At 33.9% G+C, this 25,303-nt stretch overlaps 1 protein-coding gene across 1 annotated transcript in view; it reads right to left on the bottom strand.

Moving 5' to 3' along the window:
* The window catches only part of COG6 (component of oligomeric golgi complex 6), a 97,196-nt gene that overhangs the window by 29,793 nt on the left and 42,100 nt on the right, over positions 1-25,303 (bottom strand). The window contains exons 13-15 of the mRNA XM_004054414.4: positions 22,986-23,103; positions 3,491-3,622; positions 3,031-3,198 (exon numbers count right to left, since the gene is read on the bottom strand). Of these exons, the coding sequence (XP_004054462.2) occupies positions 3,031-3,198; positions 3,491-3,622; positions 22,986-23,103 (418 nt within the window). The remainder of the gene's footprint in view (positions 1-3,030; positions 3,199-3,490; positions 3,623-22,985; positions 23,104-25,303) is intronic.

Genomic DNA, 25,303 nt, shown 5'->3' with positions numbered 1-25,303 from the left:
GGTCTGTGACAAGTAGGGAAGAGCTGAGGGCCCAGTAGAAACTTGACTAAAGATTTCAGGTTCAGGAACTGCCTAAGAAGATGTGGCTAACAGATGTGAGTAGTATGGGCTCCCCAGCTTTGTGCTATTTTGGGGGATTCCAACTAATGCTAATGGAGATAAAAACCACAGAAGAGAACTACCTTGATGGGTTGAAACATTCTCTGGTGAGAAAAAATCTTGTTTTTTGTTTTTTTGTTTTTTTTTTGTGCCAGTACAATCCTGAGTCTAGAGGTCTTCCTTGTATTCCTCACCAGAATGTTGCCCCAGATTTTACCAGTTTGCTTGCTAATGACACAGTACACTGTCAACTATGGTATCTGTTACCATCTAAATGATTGCCATTTTCCAAGCAACTCCAATAGCTCTGCTCGTCCCCCTAAAAAACTTAGAACTGATTTAAAAGAGGTGAGGAAGCTAAAAGAAAGCCCTTGTGAATAATCAGAACAAGTATGGTTTCTTTCCTGAGGCAACACTACTGAAAGACATAAAGTACTTTCTTTTTTTTTTTTTTTAAATAAATGCCCAAGGAAGTACAATTAGAGCCCTTACTTGCTAGATTTACTAGAAACCAAAGAAAAACAAAGTGCACAAAGGTAAACACTCAATGAAGGTGAAAAAGAGTTACTGCTAAGCATCAAATCAGCGATCTGAAAGAAGAATGGAAGGAAAGTAATATAGAGCAAATATCAAAGAAATAGATTAAAGTGAAGAGATTTAAAAAGAAATTAGATGGCAGATCCGTGAGATAAAACCAACCAAGGACAGGGGCTTCAAAATATAAAAAGTAACACATAGAAAAGTGATGATTAAAGAAATAGAACTCTTTACTAAGCAAAAGAAAGTTTGAATCTTTACATTGAAATGGTTCTCCAAAGTCCAAGATGCAAATAATTTTTAAAAAGAGACACACCAAAAATATCCTGGGAAAACATATAAACTCAAAGGAAAATCCCTGTAAGTTTCCAGATGAAGGGACTAGATTACTAAAAACAAGAGAATCTGACTAGCCTGGACTTCTTGCTTGAAACACTGGAAGAAGCTATATAAGAGTGGGAAAAAAATAATAGGTTATTGGTAGTAAAGGTCCTAAAATCAAGACTCCTTTACCCAACAAGGTAAATTGTTACTTTGGAGAAATGTGATAAACCACACCTTCACATATCCACACCTTTGTATTGTCCTCTATCACACTGAATCCAGGCTGTTCTATGTGGCCAGTCTTGGCTGACAGCACACTGACAAGCATAATGCAAGAATAGGCCAATAAGCACTTCCACACTGTGATTTGTCCACTTGGAATACCCACTCAAGGGGACTGCCAGTGGGGTCTGAAAGGGCACTGGGAAAATTGCTACTGGAGTCTAGAGAAAGGGGAACCTGAATTATCTGCTGACAGAACAATTACTGAAAATGCTGCCAGGACTAATAAAGATCCGGCTCAAGAGATTTCTGGAGAATGTTGAAACACATGTAGAAGTCCAGTTGACACATCCAATGGTGGCAAAAATAAGCAAGGACATAGATAACTTGAATAAACTAATAAGCTTAATTTAGCACATAGACCAAGAAGAATTTTTACCATGCATAAAATAGCTATGGAACACATAAGAAACATAGATAACTGGTGATAAAACAAATTGATAAACACCTGACATATCTTAACATCTTAAGATTTAGATAAATGGCAGGGATTTGGGCTTGAATTAGTGACAAATACAGAAAAAAGTGACATGTCTTAAATAAAAATGTTATTAATTCCACAGAAAATGAAGAAGTTATCCAAGAAAGGTAAATTAACCATTCTTCATTACATGGCTCAGTCACCAATAATGTTTACATAGTAATAATAATTTAACAAAACATTGCTCTAACCAAAATTTATAATATAGCTACATTGGGAGGATGGGAAAACTCTTAAGTATGACCATATTCTTATCCAGGGGGGTTGGGGGAGTGGCAGTAGATAACTAAATTTTCATTGTTCATTTCATTTCACAATGTATTAGATTATATCTAATTTAATACATTAGATAAAAAACTAAAAAAAAATCTATAAGTAGCAATACACATAAGTGTTTAGAATTACAAATATAAATACCAAAAGAAGCAACTATAAAAACTGAAAGAAACTGTGCTTTTGAGGGAGAAATGAGAAAGAGATGTTGGGGGTGGAGAGGATGGTACACTGGTGGCTTTTCATAAGAAGTTCTGTAGAATTATTTGACTTTAAACCACAAATATGGAAAATTCTGATACATTTATTTTAAAAGAAAAAATTAAAAATTAGAAACTATAAATTTAGATATATCAAAACTCATTCCTATACCCACTGTCAAACTGTTGATATATGTGTGATAGCACAGAACATTCAGAGTTGTTTTTTTAAAAAACAGTATATTTACCAATAATCACTGCTTAAAATTGGAATGCAACTATCTACTAAATTTTACAACTGGCTTTGTTTTAGTCATCATATACTCTCTTAAGTGATAACCATTTGCTTTATAGGACTCAAGAACTCAAGTGATTGGTATAGCAATTTGTAATGTTTTGCCTAACACTGGTTTACACATAGATAAAAATATATCTGTCCTCTGTAACACATTTTGCATTAACTATGCAGCTTGAAAAATATAGCATATTATTCACAGTTCAGAAACTAAAATCCATATACAGACTAACTGTTCAAATTAATCAGAAAAGCTTCAATCTACTATCACATATTATGGTATGAATCAAGTATTTTAAACATTACACATTCTGGTTCCTCTAAAGCTGAAAACTGAAATACTGAATTTGTGTGTGTGTGTGTGTGTGTGTGTGTGTGTGTGTGTGTGTTGTGTATGTGCATGTGTGTCCTTTCATCAGATGATATCAAGGGATCTACAGGAATTAGGTCATTAAAATTAGTTAAGCCAATAACTTAAAGCTATCACATAGAGAAAAAGATTCAATCATAGTCAATAGCCATTTTATAGAAAAATTTACCTGAAACTGTAGCATTTCCAGACGTCTGTCAGTGAATTCAAATAGAGCTAATGTTGTCTTCATCATATATAGTGAATTGACCATGAAAGTGGCCATGTCAGCTGTGCCTAAATTGCTGGCTGATACAGTACACATCTGTAGGAGAGGATCCAAGACACATGATAAAACCTACAAATGAAAAATAAAATGAATTCTTTATTTCTCAATTACTGATATGGTCTTGGGTTAATGAAACTTAATGCCAAACTAATTGGAAGGAAGCCAATTTATAGAAGCACGTAGGAAAAGATTAAACATAAATCAATGCTTTTTAAGTTATGATAACTGGTTTAATATTTGATGGAAAATCAACAGTAAGAAAGAGACTGTCAAAGTATATGAATTACAAAATTCCAGAATTGAAACACAGTGTACAATAGAAGAGCAAAAAACAATCATTAAAAATGAATTTATAACATACCTGCACAAAATCAGCTTGACGAGCATCTAATGGTACAACTGAAGAATCGTGAGATGCTAAAACTTCACGCAGCAACATGAGTGTCTGATTTAGTGCAGAACTTGGTCCAAGATCAGGTGGTGGGAGTTCAACCTAAAACAAGAGATGATTTACCCACTCCTTATATTTTTTCCACTAAATTTTAATGTATAAATGTAAGTTCATAGTAAAAAAAAATGTAAAAGTTATAAAGCACAGACTCACACATTAAAAACCTATAATTTATCAATAGCTTACTTTGAACTATATTAACAGCACACAAAGTGAGAGAAAAGTTCTTTGTCAGATTATCTCAGAATATGTCACCTTGTACTCTAAAATTCAAAAAATTAATTTGAAAAGTTAGTGTTCAATTGAATTGTAGAATTACATTTTAATATGGATTTAAAATGGCCTACTGTTTTATTTTTTAGCCCAAATCATAAGAAAAAAGCAGTCTATAGACCAGCACTATCCCAACTATAATATAATTGAGAAACGTCACCTAGTCTCAGGCCCAAATTTCAGAGATTTTAGTTCAATATGTATAGGTTAGGGGTTCAGGAACTGACAGTTCAACAAGCACCCCAGGAGTCTCTCAAGAAGGTAACCCATGGGTCCCACATTTTGAAAATCACTTCACAGAAACAGTATAACATTACCATTAATATCTTGGGCTCTAGAGTTAAACATTAAGTTCAAATCTTGGATCTATCACTTACTAGTTGTGTAATCTTCAGCAAGTTACTTAAGTTTTCAGAGCTTCAGAGGGACTCTGTAAATATTAAATGAGATTGTTGCATGGTTGAGTAACATGCCTTGCACTTACTAAGTAGAAGGTATGCCAAGTTCACTATCCTTATTTGGTGGCACCATGATACATAAAAAGAAGTGCCTATGAATTTCTTTAAAAATATTTTCAGAATGCTTACAATGTTAATAAAGTAACATTTTGTAAATTTTTTAAAAATAGCACTTAGAAGACAATGTAAGAGACTACATCTTAGTGGCAGGTAGGCAGAAAGGTGTAAGAATTTTCAAATATCAGCATTTATTATAAGATTGTTTCATGTAGAAAGTTAATACATAAGTGACATCACCAGGAATAGCAAAGTAAGCATGTCCAAAAATACTCTCTCCTTCATAAAAACAGCAACAAAAAATCATAAAACATGCAAACAAACAAGAAAATATAGTCCATGCACAGCATGCACAGAAAAACACCTCAACAGAAACATTCTCTGAAGTCCAGATGTTAGATTTACTAGACAAAGACTTTAAACAAGCTATTTTAGATATGTTCAAAGACTGAAGAAAATCATGTCTGATGAACTAAAGTATGAAAACAATGTCTCACCAAATAGAGAATATCAATAAAGAGACAGGAATAATAAAATATAACCAAAGAGAAATTCTGGAGTCAAAAAGTACACAACTGAAATGAAAAATTAACTATAGGGTTTTGTTTTTGTTTTTGTTTTTTGTTTTTGACAGGGTCTTTCTCTGTCACTCAGGATAAAGTGCAGTGGTGCAATTACAGCTCACTGCATGCTCGAGTGATCATCCCACCTCAGTTTCCCAAGTATTAACAGCTAGGACTACAGGCACATGCCACCAAGCCTCGCTAATTTTCTTTTTTGTAGAGATGGTAGTCTTGCTATGTTGCCCAGGCTGGTCTCAAACTCCTGGGCTCAAGTGATCCTCCTGCCTTAGCCTCCCAAAATGCTATGATTACAGGTGTGAACTGCTGTGCTTGGTCTTACAGCAGATTTGAGCAGGTGGAATAAACAATCAGTGAACTTAAAGACAGGAACTTAAAGATTATTGAGTCTCAGAAATAGAAAGAAAAAGAATTTGAAAAAATGAACAGAACATCAGAGATAAGACACTATTTAACAATGTAAGTATAAAGGGGAAGCCCAGAAGGAAAGAACAAAGAAAAAAAGGCAGTGAAGAAACAATGACAGAAAGATTACCAATTTTGATTTTAAAAAACATTAATCAACATCCAAGAAGCTAACTGACCCCCAAGAAGGATAAACTCAAGAGACCTACAGTAACACACATCATAATCAAACTGTCAAAAGCCAGATAATCCTGAAAGCAACTAAAAAGAAATAACTCACTATGAACAAGAATTTTTGACAAGATCAATAGCTGATTTCTTACCAGAAAACATGCAGGCCAGAAGTCTGCATATTGGATGACATATTGGATGACAGGCTGAAATAAACTGTCAACCAAGTATTTCAAATTCAGCCAAACTATTCTTCAAGAATAAGGGAGAAATTAAGACACTCCAAATAAAGGCAAAAATTCTTCACTAGCATACCTGCCCTACAAGACATACTAAGGAAAACTGGACATTAGAAAGTAACTCGATCCACATAAAGAAACAGAGCACTGGTCAAGGCTCCAACAAAGATAACTATAAAAGACAGTTTTAATGTGTTTTTTGTTCATAACTCTAATTTAAAAGAAAACTTCATGAGGCAATAATTATAAGTCTATGTTGATGGGCATACAATGTAATAAGATTTAACTGTATTAATAACGGCATAAAGGAAGAGGAGAATGGAGCTATGTAGGAGCAAAGTTTTTGTATACTATTCAAAGTATGTTGTTATAAATTAAGACGCTAATTGTAATTCCCAGGGCACCACTCAGGAAATATAACTAACCCTATACCCACATACATATATGTTTAAATAAGGGAATTAAATTAGTAGACTAGAAAATATCTACTCAATGTAAAAGAAGTAACAGGGACACAGAGAAAAAATCATTTAAGACATACAGAAAACAAAAGGGCAAATTGCAGACATAAATCCTACTCTACCCTCAATTAAATTAAGTGTAAATGGATTAAACATGACAATCAAAAAGCAGAGACTAGCAGATTAATTTGAAAAAACCACACCATGTACCAACTATATGCCAACTTCAAGAGACACACTTTTTTTTTTTTTTTTTTTTTTTTTTTTTGAGACGGAGTCTGGCTCTGTCGCCCAGGCTGGAGTGCAGTGGTGCAATCTCGGCTCACTGCAAGCTCCGCCTCCCGGGTTCACGCCATTCTCCTGCCTCAGCCTCCCGAGTAGCTGGGACTACAGGCGCCCGCCACTGCGCCCGGCTAATTTTTTGTATTTTTAGTAGAGATGGGGTTTCACCGTGGTCTCTATCTCCTGACTTCGTGATCCGCCCACCTCGGCCTCCCAAAGTGCTGGGATTACAGGCGTGAGCCACCGCGCCCGGCCAAGAGACACACTTTTAAGACAAAAATAAATTAGATGTACAAGGATATAAAAAGATATACCTTGCAAACAATAACTGAAAGAAAGCTAGATTAAATTAGCTACACTAATATACTAATATCAGACAAAACAGACTTTAAAACAAAAATTATTACTAGAAATAAAAGATTCTGATAATGATAAAAGGGTCAATCCATCAAGAAAATAAAATAATTATAAACATATATGCACCCAACAAAAAAGCCCCAAAACACATAAAGCCAAAACTTACAAAATTGAAGGAAAATATTTCTTGGGTGAAGAGATACATATTTCAAGTTCCACAGTTTCTTCAGTTTTGTCTCCTTTTCTTTCATTAGATTCAAATAAATGTGAACTTAAAAAAAACCTCCAGAATATGATCTTATCTTCACAAAAGTATTCTATTTATCATTCCTACTTCAAATGATATCTAGACTGTTGTTAAACTGATTATAATAAAGTCAACTAATGTTATTTCCAAGAAGAGGGTTTTTTAAAAATTTTCATCTTTGTGCTCTTCTCCATGGTTTAAATTATGTATAAAGATATGCATATCAGTTTTACAAAATTAATAGAGTGATCTCTGCCCCCTAAAAGAAACAACCAACTACCAAGCAGTTAATAACAGTTAATTCAGGGTGACAGGATGTAGATGAGTGTTATTTTCTTCTTTGTGTTTCCATTTGTTTTTAAAAATAAATATACATTTAATAGAAATCAACATACTCATAATTCCAAAAATTTAAATATAAAGCTATTCCATATATGTGCATGCATATACATAGGAAATATAAACTGAATAGAAGATACTCAAAAATTTTTTCAGTGGAATCTTTAGCTTAGAACAAATCAGAAACATCTGCTAGCATTCTAATAGCTATAATATAGAAATAGACAGCTATAGAAACCAAAGCAAACACGTTATGTGTCAGTTCCCAATACCTTTCATAAACAGAAAAAAAAATCTAATAAATCCTCCAGGGAAGCTAGATGAGGAGTACAGCTCTAGTAGAACTACAAACCTTGTATGATTAAGAACCTAAATGTTTAATGTGTAATTTTCTCTTCTAAGTTATAAACTATAATATATAGTATGTGTGTGTGTGTGTGTGTGTGTGTGTGCGTGTGTATAGAGAGAGAGAGAGAGAGAGAAGAATATATAGTGTCTTTTGGAAGCAATAAATCTTAAAAAAATTTGTTTTTAATTTTAATAGCTTTTGGTGTACAAGTGGTTTCTAGTTACATGGATGACTGTACTGTGGCGAAGTCTGAGATTTTAGTGCACCCATCATCCAAGTAGTGTATATCGTGCCCAATATGTAATTTTTCATCCCTCACTCCTCATCCTCTCCCCCTTCTGAGTCTCCATAGTACATTATATCACTCTGTGTGCCTTTGTGTACCCATAGCTTAGCTCCCACTTATAAGTAAGAACATACAGTTTTTGGTTTCCTATTCCTGAGTTGCTTCACTTAGAATAATGGCCTCCTGCTCCATTCAAGTTGTTGCAATTTCTTTATCGACTGATTGGTTGATGGGCACTTAGGCTGGTTCCATATCTTTACAACTGCAACCGTGCTGCAATAAACACATGTGTGCAAGTGTCTTTTTGATACAATGACTTCTATTCCTTTGGGTAGATACCCAGTAGTGGGATTGCTGGGTTGAATGGTAGATCTTTTAGTTCTTTAAGAAATCTTCCTACTGTTTTCCATAGAGGTTGTACTAATTTACATTCCTACCAGCAGTATATAAGCATTCCCTTTCACCATATCCACACCAATATGTTTTTTTTTTTTCACTTTTTAATAATGGCCATTCTTACAGGCGTAAGGTGGTGTCTCACTGTGGTTTTAATTTGCATTTCCTTGATTAGTGATGTTGAGCATTTTTCATATGTTTGTTAGCCATCTGTATATCTTCTTTTGAGAAATGGCTGTTCATCTCATTTGCCCACTTTTTGATGGGATTATTTGTTTTTTTCTTGCTGATTTGTTTGTGTTCCTTCTATTCTGGATATCAGTCCTTTTTCAGATACGTAGTTTGCAAATATTTTCTCTGTGGGTTGTGTGTTTCCTCTGATGGTTATTTCTTTGGCTATACAGAAGCATTTTAGTTTAATTAGGTCCCATTTATTTATTTTTATTTTTGTTGCACTTGGAAGCAATAAATCTTAAAAAAAAACTTTCAAAAATTAACACAAGAGATTTTTAATTGCCAAACAAAACAGAAGACCAATGATGTAAAACTTACACACTGATGGGAGAAAGTTGAAAGGAAATTTTTTTCTCCCTTGAAATAAGGTCTTTAAGGAGTTTAAATTTAAGGCTAAAGTCACACTTTGCCACAGTTAGAGTTGATGGTAAATCATTGCAAGTGAGTGCTACTTGAACTCAAGTCATTCAACAAACTGCCATTCTATGAGGTGCTTTTACACACATCCATTAGATCGGCAACAAGGTAAGAACCACACTTCTAAAGCTAAGTGAAAATTATGGCAGTTTTTCAGATAAACAAACTTTGTGACTATAAAATCCTGTAGCAGAATAACAGAAAGAAAATCTAAGGAGGAGAAATAGCTCACTTTTGTCACTTTAGTTTCATTTTGTAAAATTCATTTCTAATAGTTAAACTTTGTAAGAGACAAGTCTATATTTCTTTTTTTTTTTTTTTTTTTTTTTTGAGACGGAGTCTCACTCTGTTGCCTAGGCTGGAGTGCAGTGGCATGATCTCAGCTCACTGTAAGCTCCACCTCCCAGGTTCACGCCATTCTCCTGCCTCGGCCTCCCGAGTAGCTGGGACTATAGGCGCCTGCCACCACGCCCGGCTAATTTTTTTGTATTTTTAGTAGAGACGGGGTTTCACCTTGTTAGCCAGGATGGTTTTGATCTCTTGACCTTGTGATCCACCCGCCTTGACCTCCCAAAGTGCTGGGATTACAGGCGTGAGCCACCGCACCCAGCCAAGTCTATATTTCTTTTGAAGTCCCTCCAATGCATTCTTGCACTTACTTTATACTAACCATAATCTCCCTTAGGGAAGAGACCCTCTTTACTATGTCTTTCATATCTCCATATCAGGCTGTGGAGGCCAAACACTAGAATTAAGTGGGCTTTGTTATTTAGAGAGCCTAAAACAAGTAGTAGCAACCATTAGAAAAAAACAATTTATGAACTTCATGTAAAACAATAATCATAATACAGAAATTCCTATAAGCTTTAAGCTGTGTAGAAAATCCAAGTTTATTCACACTCCACTTCCTTGGAAACCAGTCAGCACCAGTAAGTGAGTGGCAGATGCATCCTCAGAATGATGTGACTGGGAGAAAGAGGTGTTAATATTATCACTGCTACTTATGCCAGGACTTGAGCTATTCATAGAAATCTTACATACTGACAGAAAGTTGAAGAAAATGTGAACTTTTGCCTTACAAATAAAGATTTCCCTCTTTCTTATTCTGTATGTTTGACTTTTCCCTCTATTTTTGTCATGATCTTAAACTATCAAAAATCTTAACTAGAGTTGTAACCTGACGTTGGCCACATGACACTTTGCTGAGTATCTACAGCAGGCATGCAAGTACTTGCTCAGGCAGGTAAGCTTTGTTGCAAACATGGCCACATTACTTACAAATACCTATATCATGGATATGTACCACTAACCTAAGTACGTTCATGTGAATGAATGGATACAAAATAACTGGTTATATTCAAAGCATACTCCCTTAGGGACAATAAGCAAACATCTTTGCTTGTTTTTAAATCCAAAGTACAAGGCTACTAAAATGACATGTGAGAATGTCTACTTCAAATAGATTAGACTCCTCATTTCAGGCACATATCTTCTTAACTGCTCTATCTTTCACAGTGTTTTAAGCATAATGGATATCAATAAAAACTGTTGACTATGGTCACTTACATTCAATTTATGTTCCTGCAGCACAGTTAAACATAAAACATATACATATAACACTATATATTTAATCAATTGTTTTGAAATACCAAGGGACTAAACAGTAAGTCATTTCTTAATAAGTCTCTGAACAATAGACATGTTCCAACAGTACTATGAGGGAATATTTTGGCATTATAAATGCTATTTAATAGGGAAAATGAACCAAAATAATTCATCTAAAACTGGCTTCTGCGTGGAAGAATGGGATCCGTAAGTATACAGTATTAAAGATGTTTCCAAAAAAAAGAATTAAGATTTTATTAAGCCCCAATAATATGTTAAGTGAAAAATGCAAGATACACATCAGGGCTGGGCATGGTGACTCACGCCTGTAGTCTCAGCACTGGGAGGCCGAGGCAGGCAGATCGCCTGAGGTCAGGAGTTCGAGACCAACCTGGCCAATATGGCGAAACCCCGTCTCTACTAAAAATACAAAAATTAGCTGGGCATGGTGGCGCATACCTGTAATCGTAGCCACTCGGGAGGCTGAAGCTGGAGAATCGCTTGAACCCAGGAGGTGGAGGTTGTAGTGAGGTGAGATTGCACCACTGTACTCCAGCCTGGGCCACAGAGCGAGACTCCATCTCAAAAACAAAAACAATGACAAAATTGAATGCACATCATGTGTACAGGTGTGTGTACACTCATATTTTTAAAAGACTGAAATATTAAAAATGCTGAATGTTACCTACAGTCATGTTTAAACTTTCTTTATATTTCTATCTTCAAAATGAGTATTTTGTAATGTGAAAAAATAATCTAAAAACTGTACCATGTACTTTACATGTGATCTTCATTTAATCCTAATGAGCCTAAGGTATATATCATTCCCATTTTACAGAAGATGAGTAAGACTGACGAGAAGGAGGAGGAAGGAATAATATCAAATTTTATATATGAGGAAACTAAAGTAGGGACAGATTAAATAACCTTCCAAAGCTCCCACTGTTCTTAAAAGGGGCAGAGCTTAGACTCTCACCCAAGCATTGACTCCAAAGGTCACGCTTATAACCACTACACCAAAGTGTTAATTTTGATTTTCATAGGTGATATTTTAACTTGAATTCTATAAAGTTAATTTTTTCAGAGAGGATGCTGTAGATCTTAGATTCTTCTGTAGGGAATCTATTTAAAAAAGAAAAATCTTCTAAAGAATTTAGAGTTTGTATGAAATACAAAAGAGAGTAGGAACAATAGTTATCACTTTTTGTTTTACAAACATTAAATGGGGGTATTTAAGCATTAATGCTATCCAGTTAATCAGCTCAACAACCGAAAAGTATTTGTTGATTTTTTTCTTTTCTTCATTTCCCTCATTTAATTTACTGAATTATCTCTAAACCATTAAAATATATTCCAAATGCAAATGCTCCAAATCATCCTATGCTACTACTCTATAGTAGGCCACTTTTGCCAGGTTTACTTACACTAAGAGTCTCCTAAGTGGTCTCCTTTCTTCCAAATTTGCTCCTCCATACCCACTTTCCATTCTCCATACAGCAGTCCCAATGATATTTTTAAAATGCTTTCAAAAATGAAGATGTGAGACCAAATCTTCAATGGCTTACTCTTGCACTCAAAAACAAACTGCCTTAAAGGTATGTGGAAACAGAGTCAACGATCAAAATCAACTCTATACTAGAAATACATATGTGTAAAATAAAATTTAAAAAGAAAAATAAGTTTCAAAAGCATCAAAAAAACCACTCAATATCTGGGAATAAATCTAACAAAAGATGTGCAAGGCCTGAACACTATAAAAGGTTAGTGAGAGAAACTAAAGACCTAAGTAAATGGAGAGATATATGATATTCATAAATTGGAAATCTTGGTATCATTAAGATATTAATTTCTCCTCAACTGATCTATAGATTTAATCAAAGCCTCAGAAAGCTTTTCTATTTTAAAAATGCACAAGTTGATTCTAAATAAAATGAAATCAATGGAATAAATAAATAATCTAAAATAAATCAATGGAATACACAATTACCAAACAAATCCACATACATGGTCATGTGATTTATGACCATTTCCACTTCACTGCAGTGGGAACGGATGGCCTTTACAATAAATGGTGCTGGATCAAGTGTATATCCATACGAAAATATGCACAATAGCGAAGATACGGAATCAACCTAAGTGCCCATCAACAGATGACTGGATAAAGAAAATGTGGTGTGTGTGTCCACAAATATAACATATACACACACATATATGTGTTACATATCACATATACACACACACCACACATATACACACACATATATATACACATACATACACATACACTCACACCATGGAATACTATTCAGCCATGAAAAAGAATTAAATCATTTCTTTTGCAACAACATGAGTGGAACTTCAGGCCATAATCTCAGGTGAAATAAACAAAGTCAAATATTGCATGTTCTTATAAGTGGGAGCTAAATAATGTGTACACATGGACACAGAGTAGAATAATAGACACTGGAGACTCAGACAGGTTGGGAGGGTGGGAGGGGAATGGGGGATGAGAAATTACCTACTGGGTGCAATATACAGTACTCAGGTGATGATTACACTAAAAGCCCAGACTTCACCATTACATAATATATAAATGTAACATGACTGCATTAGTATCTCATAAATTTATAAAAATTAAAAATAAATAAAAATGTTAAAAGGAACTATTATGTATGGAACATCCACCAGGAAGTAGGCACAGGCTTAGCAATTAGGCAGACCTGGATATATATTCACCCTTAGTGACTATGTGACCTAGGGCAGGTTAATCTACGTTGACTGTGCCATAATTCTTTGTTTTACATTTAGTAAAAACTCAATTATATAGTGACAACTTATTGAAAGTCATAATGATTGGAAAAGTTAGAATTTGAGTACAGCTCTATCAGACTCCAAAGCCCAGGATTTCTCCTTGAGCCATATATTGCCTTTCTAATGCGGAGCCCCATCAATTGCTCACCCGAGATAAGTATCCCCAACAAACTCAGACTGAATCTTTAATTTAAGAAAGGCTATACCTGCATCGCAGCACAAAAACCACCTGCAACTACACTACTGGTACTAAGACAACCAATTATTAAATATCAACTTAACTGGAAAAAAACATAAAAGTCTCAGGTAACCTAAGAAATACATATGTAGCTAAGGACAAAGATGACTGAGAAGATTAGCTTCTAAGGCTCTTCTAGTTCTTCAATCTATCAAACATCTGTTGAAGACCTACTATGAGAACATGGTATTAGGTATCGTTATATTTTACCAGACATTAAGACATGGATCAAGGCCAAAGGCAAGAAAAATTGAAAGCAAGGAAAATAAAGTAATTTAAACAACACACACACACACAAATTAAACTTGACTCCTACCTTCATACCATACTCAAAAATTTGAGATGGATTGAAGGCCTAAATGTGGAAGCTAAAATAATCAAGCTTCTTAGAGAAAAATACAGAAGAATGTCCTCATGACCTTGAGATAGCCAAAGATTTCTTAAACAGGACACAAAAGGAACTAATCATGAAATAAAAGCTTGTTATACAAGACTGAATTAAAAATTGAGAATTTCTGTTAATCTAATACATGACTAAGAGAGTGAAAAGACAGTTCAAAAAGTGATAGAAAATATCTGTGATGCTTATTATTCCATAAAGGACTTATATCCAAACACATGTTTGAAAACTCTTATAAGTCAGTAAGAAAAAGGTAACAACCCAGTAAGGACTCTCTGCAACAGTCTTTAAAAGACAACTTCAAAAGAAAGTACATCCAGCAGCCAATAAACATGAAAAATTGTTCATAACCATTAATCTTGAGAAAAATGCAAACTACAAGCAAATGAAATACCACCACACACTTTCTACAGTGGCTAAAATTAAAAAGACTAATAACATCACGTACTGGAGAGAATGTGGAACAACTGAAACTCCCACATTTCTGGTGAAGTGATCTAGGACAATTACTTTGGAAAAATACTTAGCAATATCTAGTAAAGCTAATCAATCTTATAATCCAGATATTCCATTTCTGGGCATACATACAAGAGAAATAAAAACTTATGTCCACCAACACATGTATAAGACTATTAATAATAGCTTTATTTACAATATCCAAGAACTAGAAACATCCCAAATGTCCATCAGTAACAGAATGAGTAAATTGCGGTGAATATATATAATGAAATTACTACACAACAATTAAAAAATGAAGTACTGAACATGCAAAATATATGAATCTTACAGATATGTTAAGTCAGGGCCAAAAAAATATACACTGTATGAATCTATTTACATGAAGTTAATAGCAGGGAAAACAAGAGACAGTAGTCAGACAGCAGTTTACACCGGGGTTAGATATTGACTGGGAAGGGGAAAGAGGATGCCTTCTGAGGGGCTAGAAATGTTTTATATCTTATCTGGGTGATAGTTAATGAGCATATGCAAATACAAACATTCAAGTAACTGTATACTTTAGACTTGGGTACTATATCTGCAGTAAAAATAAAGCTTGGCTGGGTGCAGTGGCTCATGCCTGTAATCCCAGCACTTTGGAAGGCTGAGGCAGGCGGATCACGAGGTCAAGAGATAGAGACCATCCTGGCCAACATGGTGAAACCCCGTCTCTACTAAAAATACAAAAATTAGCTGGGCGTGGTGGTGCATGCCTGTAGTCCCAGCTACTCAGGAGGCTGAGGCAGGAGAATCACTTGAACCCGGGAGGCAGAAGCTGCAGTGAGCAGAGATTGTGCATTACACTCCAGCCTGGTGACAGAGCGAGACTCTGTCTCAAAAAAAAAAAAAAAAAAAAAGTGAGCTCATTTGTTCTTCTTCTTCTTTATATTATTGTACATACTAAACATCAAGTCTTATTATTATTAAATACTTATTTCAAAATTTGAATATTTTCTAAGTGACAAAGTTGAAGTATACAGAAAAATTTCACATTTAAAAGCATTTAAAGGCCGGGCATGGTGGCTCATGCCTGTAATATCAGCACTTTGGGAGGCTGAGGTGGGTGGATTGCTTGAGACCAGGAAATCAAGGCCAGTCTGGCCAACATGGTGAAACCCTGTCTCTACTAAAAATACAAAAATTAGTTGGACATGGTGGTGGATGCCTGTAACCCCAGCTACTCGGGAGGCTGAGGCAGGAGAATCGCTTGAACCCAGGAGGAGGTTGCAGTGAGCCGAGATCACACCACTGAACTCCAGCCTGGACGACAGAGACAGACTCTGACTCAAACAATTAATCAATCAATAAATTTTTTAAAAAAAGCATTTAAGCTATTGAAAACTTCATATTCCATATATTAGAACCTCTCTTTTTTTAAATATGTAGAGCTATACACAAAAGTCCTCATTGTTCTTGTGACTATTTACTTTTTATCCCTTCTGTAGTTTAGGTGCTCTGACTTTTACTAGAGAAAAATAAAAAGGTTGCACCATAAAAATTCCAAAAGCTGTTCCTACAACTTCATCCCACTACCAACTTTAGTTTTATTCTTTCAGCTATCTTCCATTTAAGGTCCTATAATTTTCTGTTGTGTAGCTTCTTAGAAGGCCCTTCGCCCATTTGCTTTCAAAAAATAAAGACTAGCCAACCAAACACAAAGTCCTCATATTTTTAAACTAATTTCCTCATTCTCTCTCTATATATATTTAAATATATATATATAAAAGATGTGTGTGTGTATATATATATATAAATATATACATTCCTTTTGCTCTAAATACGTACATTCTAGTAATTGACAATTTGTGGAATTTAAGTTTTTAAGTCAATAAAATTGTCCAAGATAAATTTAGGACTACAAACTAACATGTTTGAAATAATTTCAAATTACAACTTATTTTACACACTTTTATTTTTTTAAATATTAAAGCATTTCAGATTAAAAAAAATTTGGTTTTTTGTTTGTTTTTCCTGGCAGAATCATCTGTAAGGAATAATGTAAAACTCAAACTATTCAACCAGAAAAGCACCTCTCAAACTATAATGAGCACATGAACCTCCTGGGAATCTTATTAAAATGCATAATTCGATTCAGTAGGTCTGGACCAGGACCTGAGATATTTGCATGTCTAGTAAGTTCCCATATGATGCCCAAGCTGCTAATCCACATACTATGCTATGAGTAGTAAAAAGAGATTCAAAGCAGTAACCATATCCTAGAATTTAAATGACAATTTATTTAAAGAATCATTTGGGGTTTGTTTTTTTTTCTCCAGAGGACTGGGCAAATCAATCCTGACTACTATTAACTTGATATGGGTTTCATTTAAGACAGGCTAAATCCTTGCAATTAGAACTGCACTATTACTATAGTGAGAAATAATTTTAGAAAATGTCAGTCTAGCCTAAATTGATACAACATTCTGTCTTTTGCAATATAGATACATATTCTCTTTAAACTTCACTAGATTTGCAGTTATGAATATTTCAGGAGAGCTTGATAAGGAAGGGAGTATGCCTACTTGAATACTCAAGTGCTTCAAACTGCTTTGTTAGGGAAAAGGTACATCTTTCAATAAAATTATGTCCTTGAATTTCCTTTTTTTTCACGCTAGATAAAGAATTAGCTCCCAAGTATGTCTTTTTAAAAGCACAAAAGCAATCATATTTTTAAAAATTCCTCTCTGGCTATACCTTTATTTTAAAAGCTATTCTTTCTAACAATTATACTATTCACTTAAAATTCTATTAACAAAAATTTCCACTTGGGTGCTTTGCTAATGAAGAACATTCTACAATAAATATTGTTTTCTTCATAAAGCTACAGTGTTTTTAGAGGAAGTGAAATCATTTACAAGAAGCAGAATAAGTAAAAGATATAACTAATATAAAATTATGGAACACTAAAATTTGATGAAAGGAAGATATTCTTGCAAAAAACCTGAAATGGTTGTAGATACAAGCAACATATGAGTTGTAAAGAGAATCATAATACAGTCGCAATCTAATGTAAAAATAACTCTAAATATGGCCCAGTTCATACCTGAGAAAAACATCCAGGGTTCAATTAGTAATAATGACAACAAAAACAACGACAATAATGATCAGAGCCCATTCACTGCTATAAACTCATATAAGCTGCAATATTGATTGGTAATTAATAAATTCAGATTACAATTACTTTCTTCCCTCATTTTCATCCTATTCTGTTCAAAGTTTTAATTGGAAGATGTCATCCTTCAGTTGCCTTTTACTATCCATTACAGATGACCCTTAAACAACACATGTTTAAACCACAAAGGTCCACATTTACATAGATTGTCTTCTCCCTCTGCTACTCTCTGAGACAGCAAGACCAGTCTCTCTTCTTCCTCCTCCTCAGCCTACTCAATGTGAAGACAATGAGGATAAAGACCTTTATGATGATTCACTTCCATTTAATGAATAGTAGATATATTTTCTCTCCCTTATGATTTTCTTAATAACATTTTCCTTTCACTAGCTTACTTTATTGTAAGAATACAGTATATAATACATACAACAAAAAATGTGTTGACTGCTTATGTTATTAGCAAGGCTTCCAGTCAATAGCTAATTAGCAGTTAGATTTTGAGAGTCAAAAGTCACACGCAGATTTTTTCAACTTCACAGGGGTCAGCATCATAACTCCCATGTTGTTCAGGAGTCAACTGTATGTTTTCCTGTTTTGTTGCAACTTTCATTTTAACTTTTACATGACTAATAAAATATATAGAAATTTACTATTAGGGGAATAAAATAAAATAAATGGATAACTACTTGGGAAAGAATAAGATACTAACTTTTCAGTCTGAACAATAATCAACTTCAGTAGATTAAAAATTTGTTGCAAAAGTGAAACCAGGGCTAGGGCCAGGTGTGATGGCTCACACCTGTAATTCCTGCACTTTGGGAGGCTGAGGCAGGAGGATCACCTGAGGCCAGTAGTTTGAGACAAGCCTGGGCAACATAGTGAGACCAGGTCTCTACAAAAAAAAAAAAAAAAAAAAAATTTAAATTAGCTGGGCATGGTGGCATGCACCTATAGTCCCAGCTACTTGGAAGGCTGAGGCAGAAGGATGGCTTGAGCTTCAAGGCTGCAGTGAGCTATGATCCTGGGCAACAACAGTAAGACCCTGTTGCTTAAAAAAATAAATAAAGTGAAAACATAGAAACACCTAAGAAAATACATCTAAATAAATGTATTAAACAATCTATCATTTTCCCACTAATAGATGCTAACTTTATTATATATTAAATTCTAAATGTTTTTTCTTGTGGGAATACTTTCAAGCATGGAATGCTCCCAAGGGAAAAAAACTATAAAAAAAGTTCTATTGAACTATAAAAAAATTAAAAGTTGATGTGTCAGAAAATACTACAGGCAAATTTTAAAGGCAAATGATAATGTGGAGAAAATGTCTGTAATATATATGACGGAGTTAATATTCTTAATGCATAAAGAATATCAGAAATGAACAAGACAACCCAATAGGAAAATGGCAAAGGACTTGAACAAGCAATTCACAAACAGCCAAAAACATATCTTAAAATGTTCATTCTCACTAGAATCACAGAAATCCAAATGACAAAAACAACAAAATGTCGCTTTTGCTCATCATGTTGGTAAAGATTTTTTTTTAATGTCCATTATCCAGTTTTAGCAAGAGTTGGCACTTTTTCAGTAGGAGGTAGTATGGTAGATTTGAGGAAATGGGTGAAAATAAGTGAGGTAAATTTGAGTGGGTGCCAAAGGACAATCAGTATTTGCTGGACCTCCTGGAGGGCTTTCCTGATGTTGGAGACAATTTTTAGTGATTCCTGTCTGTATGATGTAATTTTCTTTAGCAGAGCTCAGGAAAAATTGAAAAATTGAATTAACTCAAGGTGGTTTTGCAAAGTGAATGTGGTAAAATGGCAAGGGTGCAAGAGATTTAAAGCTAACGGCAAGATAGTGATGGAATATAGGCCAGCAGAAAATGAACTGAACCATTCATGTTACCAGTATTTATTGAGCACCTCATGAGCTGGTATGTAAGAAAATTAATTACATTTGTATATTGATCTTTTCATCAACGACTTCACTAGAATTCATTTTCTGGTTGTATAGCTTTTTAGTTGATTCTCCTAGGTCTTCAAAATAGACTATCATAACATCCATAAATAATCTAATGTCTCCTCCTTTAAAATATTTACAATTCATTTCTTTATCTCATCTTTCTACCGTGGTTATTATTTAAAAGTATTGGCAAGCATTCTTGTTCTTCACTTAAATAGAAGAACCACTAGAGTGTCAATATTAATTATGATGTTGGCTGTTAGTTTTACCTCTCTTTATATGGTTAAGGAAGTATTCATCAATGACTTGTTTTAATATTAAGATTTTCCCCAACGTGATCAAATATGAGAATATAAAATTTACTTTATATACTCATTTAGTATATTTCCTAACACTGAAACATTCTTATATTCATGTAATAAACCATTCTTGGTTTTAATATATAAATGCTGAATTTTGAAGTTTTAAAACTTAAAAAGTGACTAATCTATGGTTTCCACTACTGACTATCTTTAAAAGGTTTTATGTCGGTGTTATACTACCTAAAACAAACTGGGAAGCTTTCCATATTTTTTCATGTTCTGGAGAATTATCTGTTCCTCCTAAGTATGAATGAAGTTCTCTATATAATCTGAACTAGGCCTGGCAACACGTTCTTTAATAACTTTTCTTCCTTCCTTAGGTATATTCACACTTTCCACTTCCTTTTGACTCACATTTTACCAATTTATGTCACCTTAAAAAGCATTCATCTTATTCTGATTTTCAGATGATTAGCACAAAACTGCACATGGTACTCTCTAAGTTTTAATTCTCATCTGTGGATTGTCTCTAATTTCTAAAAACTTCTAATTTTCTTTTTTTCTTGATTAGACTTGTTAGAAGTTTGTCAATTTTGTTTATCTTTTCAACAAATAATTCTGCTTTTTTTTCTAATTTGTCACGGAAATTTAATTCCATCCTTTCCATATATCTTTATTTTATTGCTCTGTTTCAAATTTCTTAATACAAATGCCTAATGCATCTATTTTCAGTCTTGAGGCCCATATGTTTTCTAATTGGTAAAGCTTTGGGTAATATGCTTACCCATGAACTTTTCTACGTACTACGATCTGGTTCCTATCTCCACCACAGGACTAAAATTGCCCATTTAGGTCACCTATCACATATATATTGCCAAAGATAACAAGCCTCCTACTTGAACTCTTTAAAAGCATCTGTCATTATTAACCATGCCCTCCTTCTAGAAACTGTCTTCTCTTGGCTTTTCTGATAAAACCTTATCCTAATTTTTGTCCTGCCTCTCTGGCCATCCTCTCTCAGCATCATACTGTTGACGTTTTTCCTTCTCTTAAACGTCAGTGTTTCCCAAGACTGTGTCCTGGTAGCTCTACTCATAAAAAAAATTATTCCTAGTGACTTCATCCAAACCCATGAATTCAACTCTTATATGTAAAACTCTCTAAATCCGAATGTATCACTCCCTTTTAGATTAGACCAATTCCAGAGGGATCTCTCAGAGGCACCTCAAACTCAACTTATCTAACTTAGATGATACCATCTGTGTCTCCCAAATTGTACCCTCTTTCTGCATTCTAGATATTTGTGATTAGCCTAGGAATTATTCTAGATGACTCCCTCTCACTAACCCACATTCAGTCATCAAGTTTTGAAGATTTTACCTTTACCCTTCGTGAATCTGTCCCCTCTTGCCTATTCCCAGAGTCTTTCCCTTAGATCATGTATGAATAAAAACAGTTTCAATACTCCTTTAATTTTCCTATTTCCAACCTAGCCTCCCCACTTATATATATAAAACACATCACTTTACAAGTGATATTTTTTAATAAATGAAAAAATTTTTTATAGGTAACTTATACTCATGTTCTAGCATATTCTATTTGTTTCTTCTATTTAAGATGACCTCTATGCACTCCTTTCCTCACCTATCTAAAGCCTACCTGTCCTTCAAAGTTCAACTCTATTACATCTCTCTGTGGAAAGCTTCCTCTCTGTAAAGGAGTACAGATAGTGTGCTAAATATACTCCTCCTTTGGTGCTAGCATATACTCTAGGCACATGTCTTTCATAAATCATAGAATTCTATAATAACCAGACTTATTTGGTCATTTTCCACTAAAGGAAAAGCAACCTTAATGAGGCCAACAGATGTTGAGTGTTCATCCTTGTACTCTCAACAGCTAGCACATATTTGTTCATGTTTAATGTTTGTGTATCATGTATAAATTATTTTAGAAGAGTTCTGTCTAAATAAGAACTCATAATAACAAATATAACCAGAAATGATTGTTAGTAAACTGTTGATGCAAACAGAAATACACACGGCAAAAAAAATTAAGGTAGATAATCCAGCTCCACAAATTCATGTTGCTTTTCCAAATGAATCTGAGTCATGCATGTGGGTCAGGAAGTAGACTCCTATTAAGGCTTAGGAAAGTGAAGACTGAACTTAGGAAAGTGAAGATTGACCAGGTATTCTGGACTAAATTGCTACTGACTATTTTATACCATATTACAAAACCTGGGCCTAATATAGCTAGCCTATTAGATAGAGTAGTACAATTAAAAAGCCAGCATGGTGATTGTGACACATCCTTGAAAAACTCATGTTCTCAATAATGAAACAAAAATAAAGAAGGATTTGATCATTGTAAGTCTATTCCTTAAGGTCCTGCCAAAATACCTTGCTCAATTTAAGATATTAGATCTTACAGGACTCTTTGAGGATTTTGTTGTTTGTTTTTTTGTGGGATGTTTTTCCTTGTTTTCATAAATAATTATATAACTCAAAGGAGCATACATTTCATAAGGACAAAACTGTAACATCAGGGGTAAAAATATAAGCTGTTTGGAAAAAATATTTTGTAACAGTTCTGGTTTTCCAATCGGTATGTCATCTTAGCCCCCAGCTAAATACAGTAAGTTTGCTTTAATTATACAACTTCTGTGATAGAAAAAAATGGTAGTAAAATTGGGGCCTGAGATGCCATCTCCAATTATAACTCAATGTTATACTGTTTCAGGAACAAAGACTATCAACTTAGGTCCAGTAAGCCATCTCAAAATGAAAGTTGTTGGTGACAGGAAGAACTCAAAAGAACACAGAATGTAATGGGAAAAGTTATCAATCAATACAAAAATCATTAAAACATCTTTAATGTGAAACATTCACATAATTTAATAATTACATTTTTCAAACATACCTTGTCCATTAATTTACTTGCATGAAGACTCAAGCTATTGAAGAATATTTTTTTGCTTAGCAAATGCATTTCTTCAATGGTAGTCAATAATGCAGTTGCACTATTTCCAACAATACCACTAAAAGCAAAGAATATTTCAGGTTGCAAAACAGAAACTGAAACAAAACAGTTCCTTAACTGAGTAGAATGCTTTAAAAAGATCTAGATTTAAATAAAAGTTTTTATGTAAAATATAACCTGTGAATTAAAAATACTCTAGTTTCATATTTTAAAAATCAGGATTTTTGTTTTTCTTTTGAGTTAGGTGATGAAAAAATAAAAACAAACTACTATGTTTTCAATATTTCACAATCTCTTTTAGCAAAACCGTGGGTCAGAACAGATATTTGTGATACATAAAACCCTATCTCTATTTTTCCTCTATTAGAGTAAATATATGTCTCAATTATCTAAGACAGTTAATTTTAAGAAGAGCACTGAATCAACAGCTCTATTGATAAAATATTTAAATTGTATAAATACTGTTATTCTTTTAATTAAAACTGTTATACTATATCAATAACACACCTATAAATCAGTTTCTCAATTTTTATACAGCTGCCTACAGAGCAGTATATTTAGACTAATTGAAAAGTCTGATAGTATTTTGAAATAGCTAATTACATTAGTACATTCCATAATCCTCAATTTGCTATTGTATAAGGCTATTTCTTAGACCCATTCAAGGAGGTTTCCCATTTTTGCCAAGATCTAAGACAAGTATGTATATAAAACAATTCCCATTTTTTTCCTCCTAATTCACATACTAAAAGTGATTTTAACAACCTTCTAGGGGAAAAGTTTCTTGTGGTTATGAAAATATGCCGTAATCCAGTAGGGAATTATAATTTCTAAAGGCATAACAACATCTTCCATGCCTAAAAAATTTTAGATTGTTAAAGATGAATATAATGGCATTAAATACTACTAAACAGTAAGCTAAAACACAGCAAATTTACTGATAAATCATATACCACATATATTATAAAAGCAAATACTAATATTAGCAAATGTAATATTTCAGTACAATTCCGAAACCAAAATAAATTAGGTAAATTCTTACATAGTTCATGAAAACAATGTAAATTATTAGTAAAGTGCATATATATAGCAAACAGCAAAATACTAGCAAATTACTAAACCAGTAGCCATAATACTTATATTTTAAAGAAACAATAAGTATTTCAGTTAAAAATATTGTTAAGCCAAATACTAAAATAAACTGGATAGAATTCCCACACATGCCTGCACATGCAATAAAAACAAGTATTTCTCTGAATAAAAGTGTACATCAAGCAACAGAGGAAGCAAATTAAATGAAAACAAATAGAAACAATTTAATGAAAAATTTGGAGAGAACTCAACATACATTTACATTCATTTTTTTTTAATTTGGAGTTATCAGCTGTACTTTGCAGTTATTCAGATCTAGAATTTACTAATGTTTATTGAACACTCATTATGTTCCAGTAACTGGTACAGATAATTGTAGATGTTTCTTTTGACATTTCATTCCATATTTCTATCCAACATGCTTATACTCCCATTACTTGATTTTTCAGTTTTAGGTATTAGCTACAAATTCCCTGATGTAGAAGATGAGAGTTAAACTCTCTTATACAATTCTCCTCCTCCACCACAACACACCCAAACTTCACCTTCCCCAGGCTTCCTAATATAGCCATGGGCACAGAGTTCTGGTAAATAACTATTCAATATTTACATCATTACACTCATGTAAATACTATTCAGAGCTGACCAAAGAATCAGGGATACCCAAAACAAGCCAGTGAACAGGCTAGTGAAGAAGATAAATCCCAGTGTGACAGCCAAGCAGCTTGCAGTAGGCCTAAAGGGCAACACATCTAGACTGGAGGGGAATGAGGGCTCCAAGAAGGGTATCAGACAGGGGCAGGAGAGAGGCGGATTACTTGTTGGACTACATGGTGAGACAATGCAATGTTGAGTTCTCTTAAATAGCTTGGATCCAAAATAGTGATAAGGGCATAGGAAAGTAAACAAGTACAAAAGCCAAGTGTTTATTAATTCCAGGGAGAAAAGTTTTACAGGAAAGGATATATAATCCAAGCATGCTCGAGTCCCTGTTCCCTGGATTCTATATCTTCCTTTTGTTAGGAGTTTTAATGTATGAGAGGTAAATTTTTTGAGATCTTGCATGCTTCCTGTTTCTTCCCCAACTTCACTGCTATTCCTTCCCAGTTTTCTTTGTCATTTCTCCTCTTCTTGACCTGAAAACATTGGAGTTTCCCAGGACTCAG

Source organism: Gorilla gorilla, chromosome 14, assembly GCF_029281585.2.
Source record: "Gorilla gorilla gorilla isolate KB3781 chromosome 14, NHGRI_mGorGor1-v2.1_pri, whole genome shotgun sequence".
In the NCBI taxonomy this organism is placed as follows: domain Eukaryota; kingdom Metazoa; phylum Chordata; class Mammalia; order Primates; family Hominidae; genus Gorilla; species Gorilla gorilla.
The sequence above is the reverse complement of the archived record's forward strand: the minus strand, read 5'-3'. Positions and strand labels throughout refer to the sequence as shown.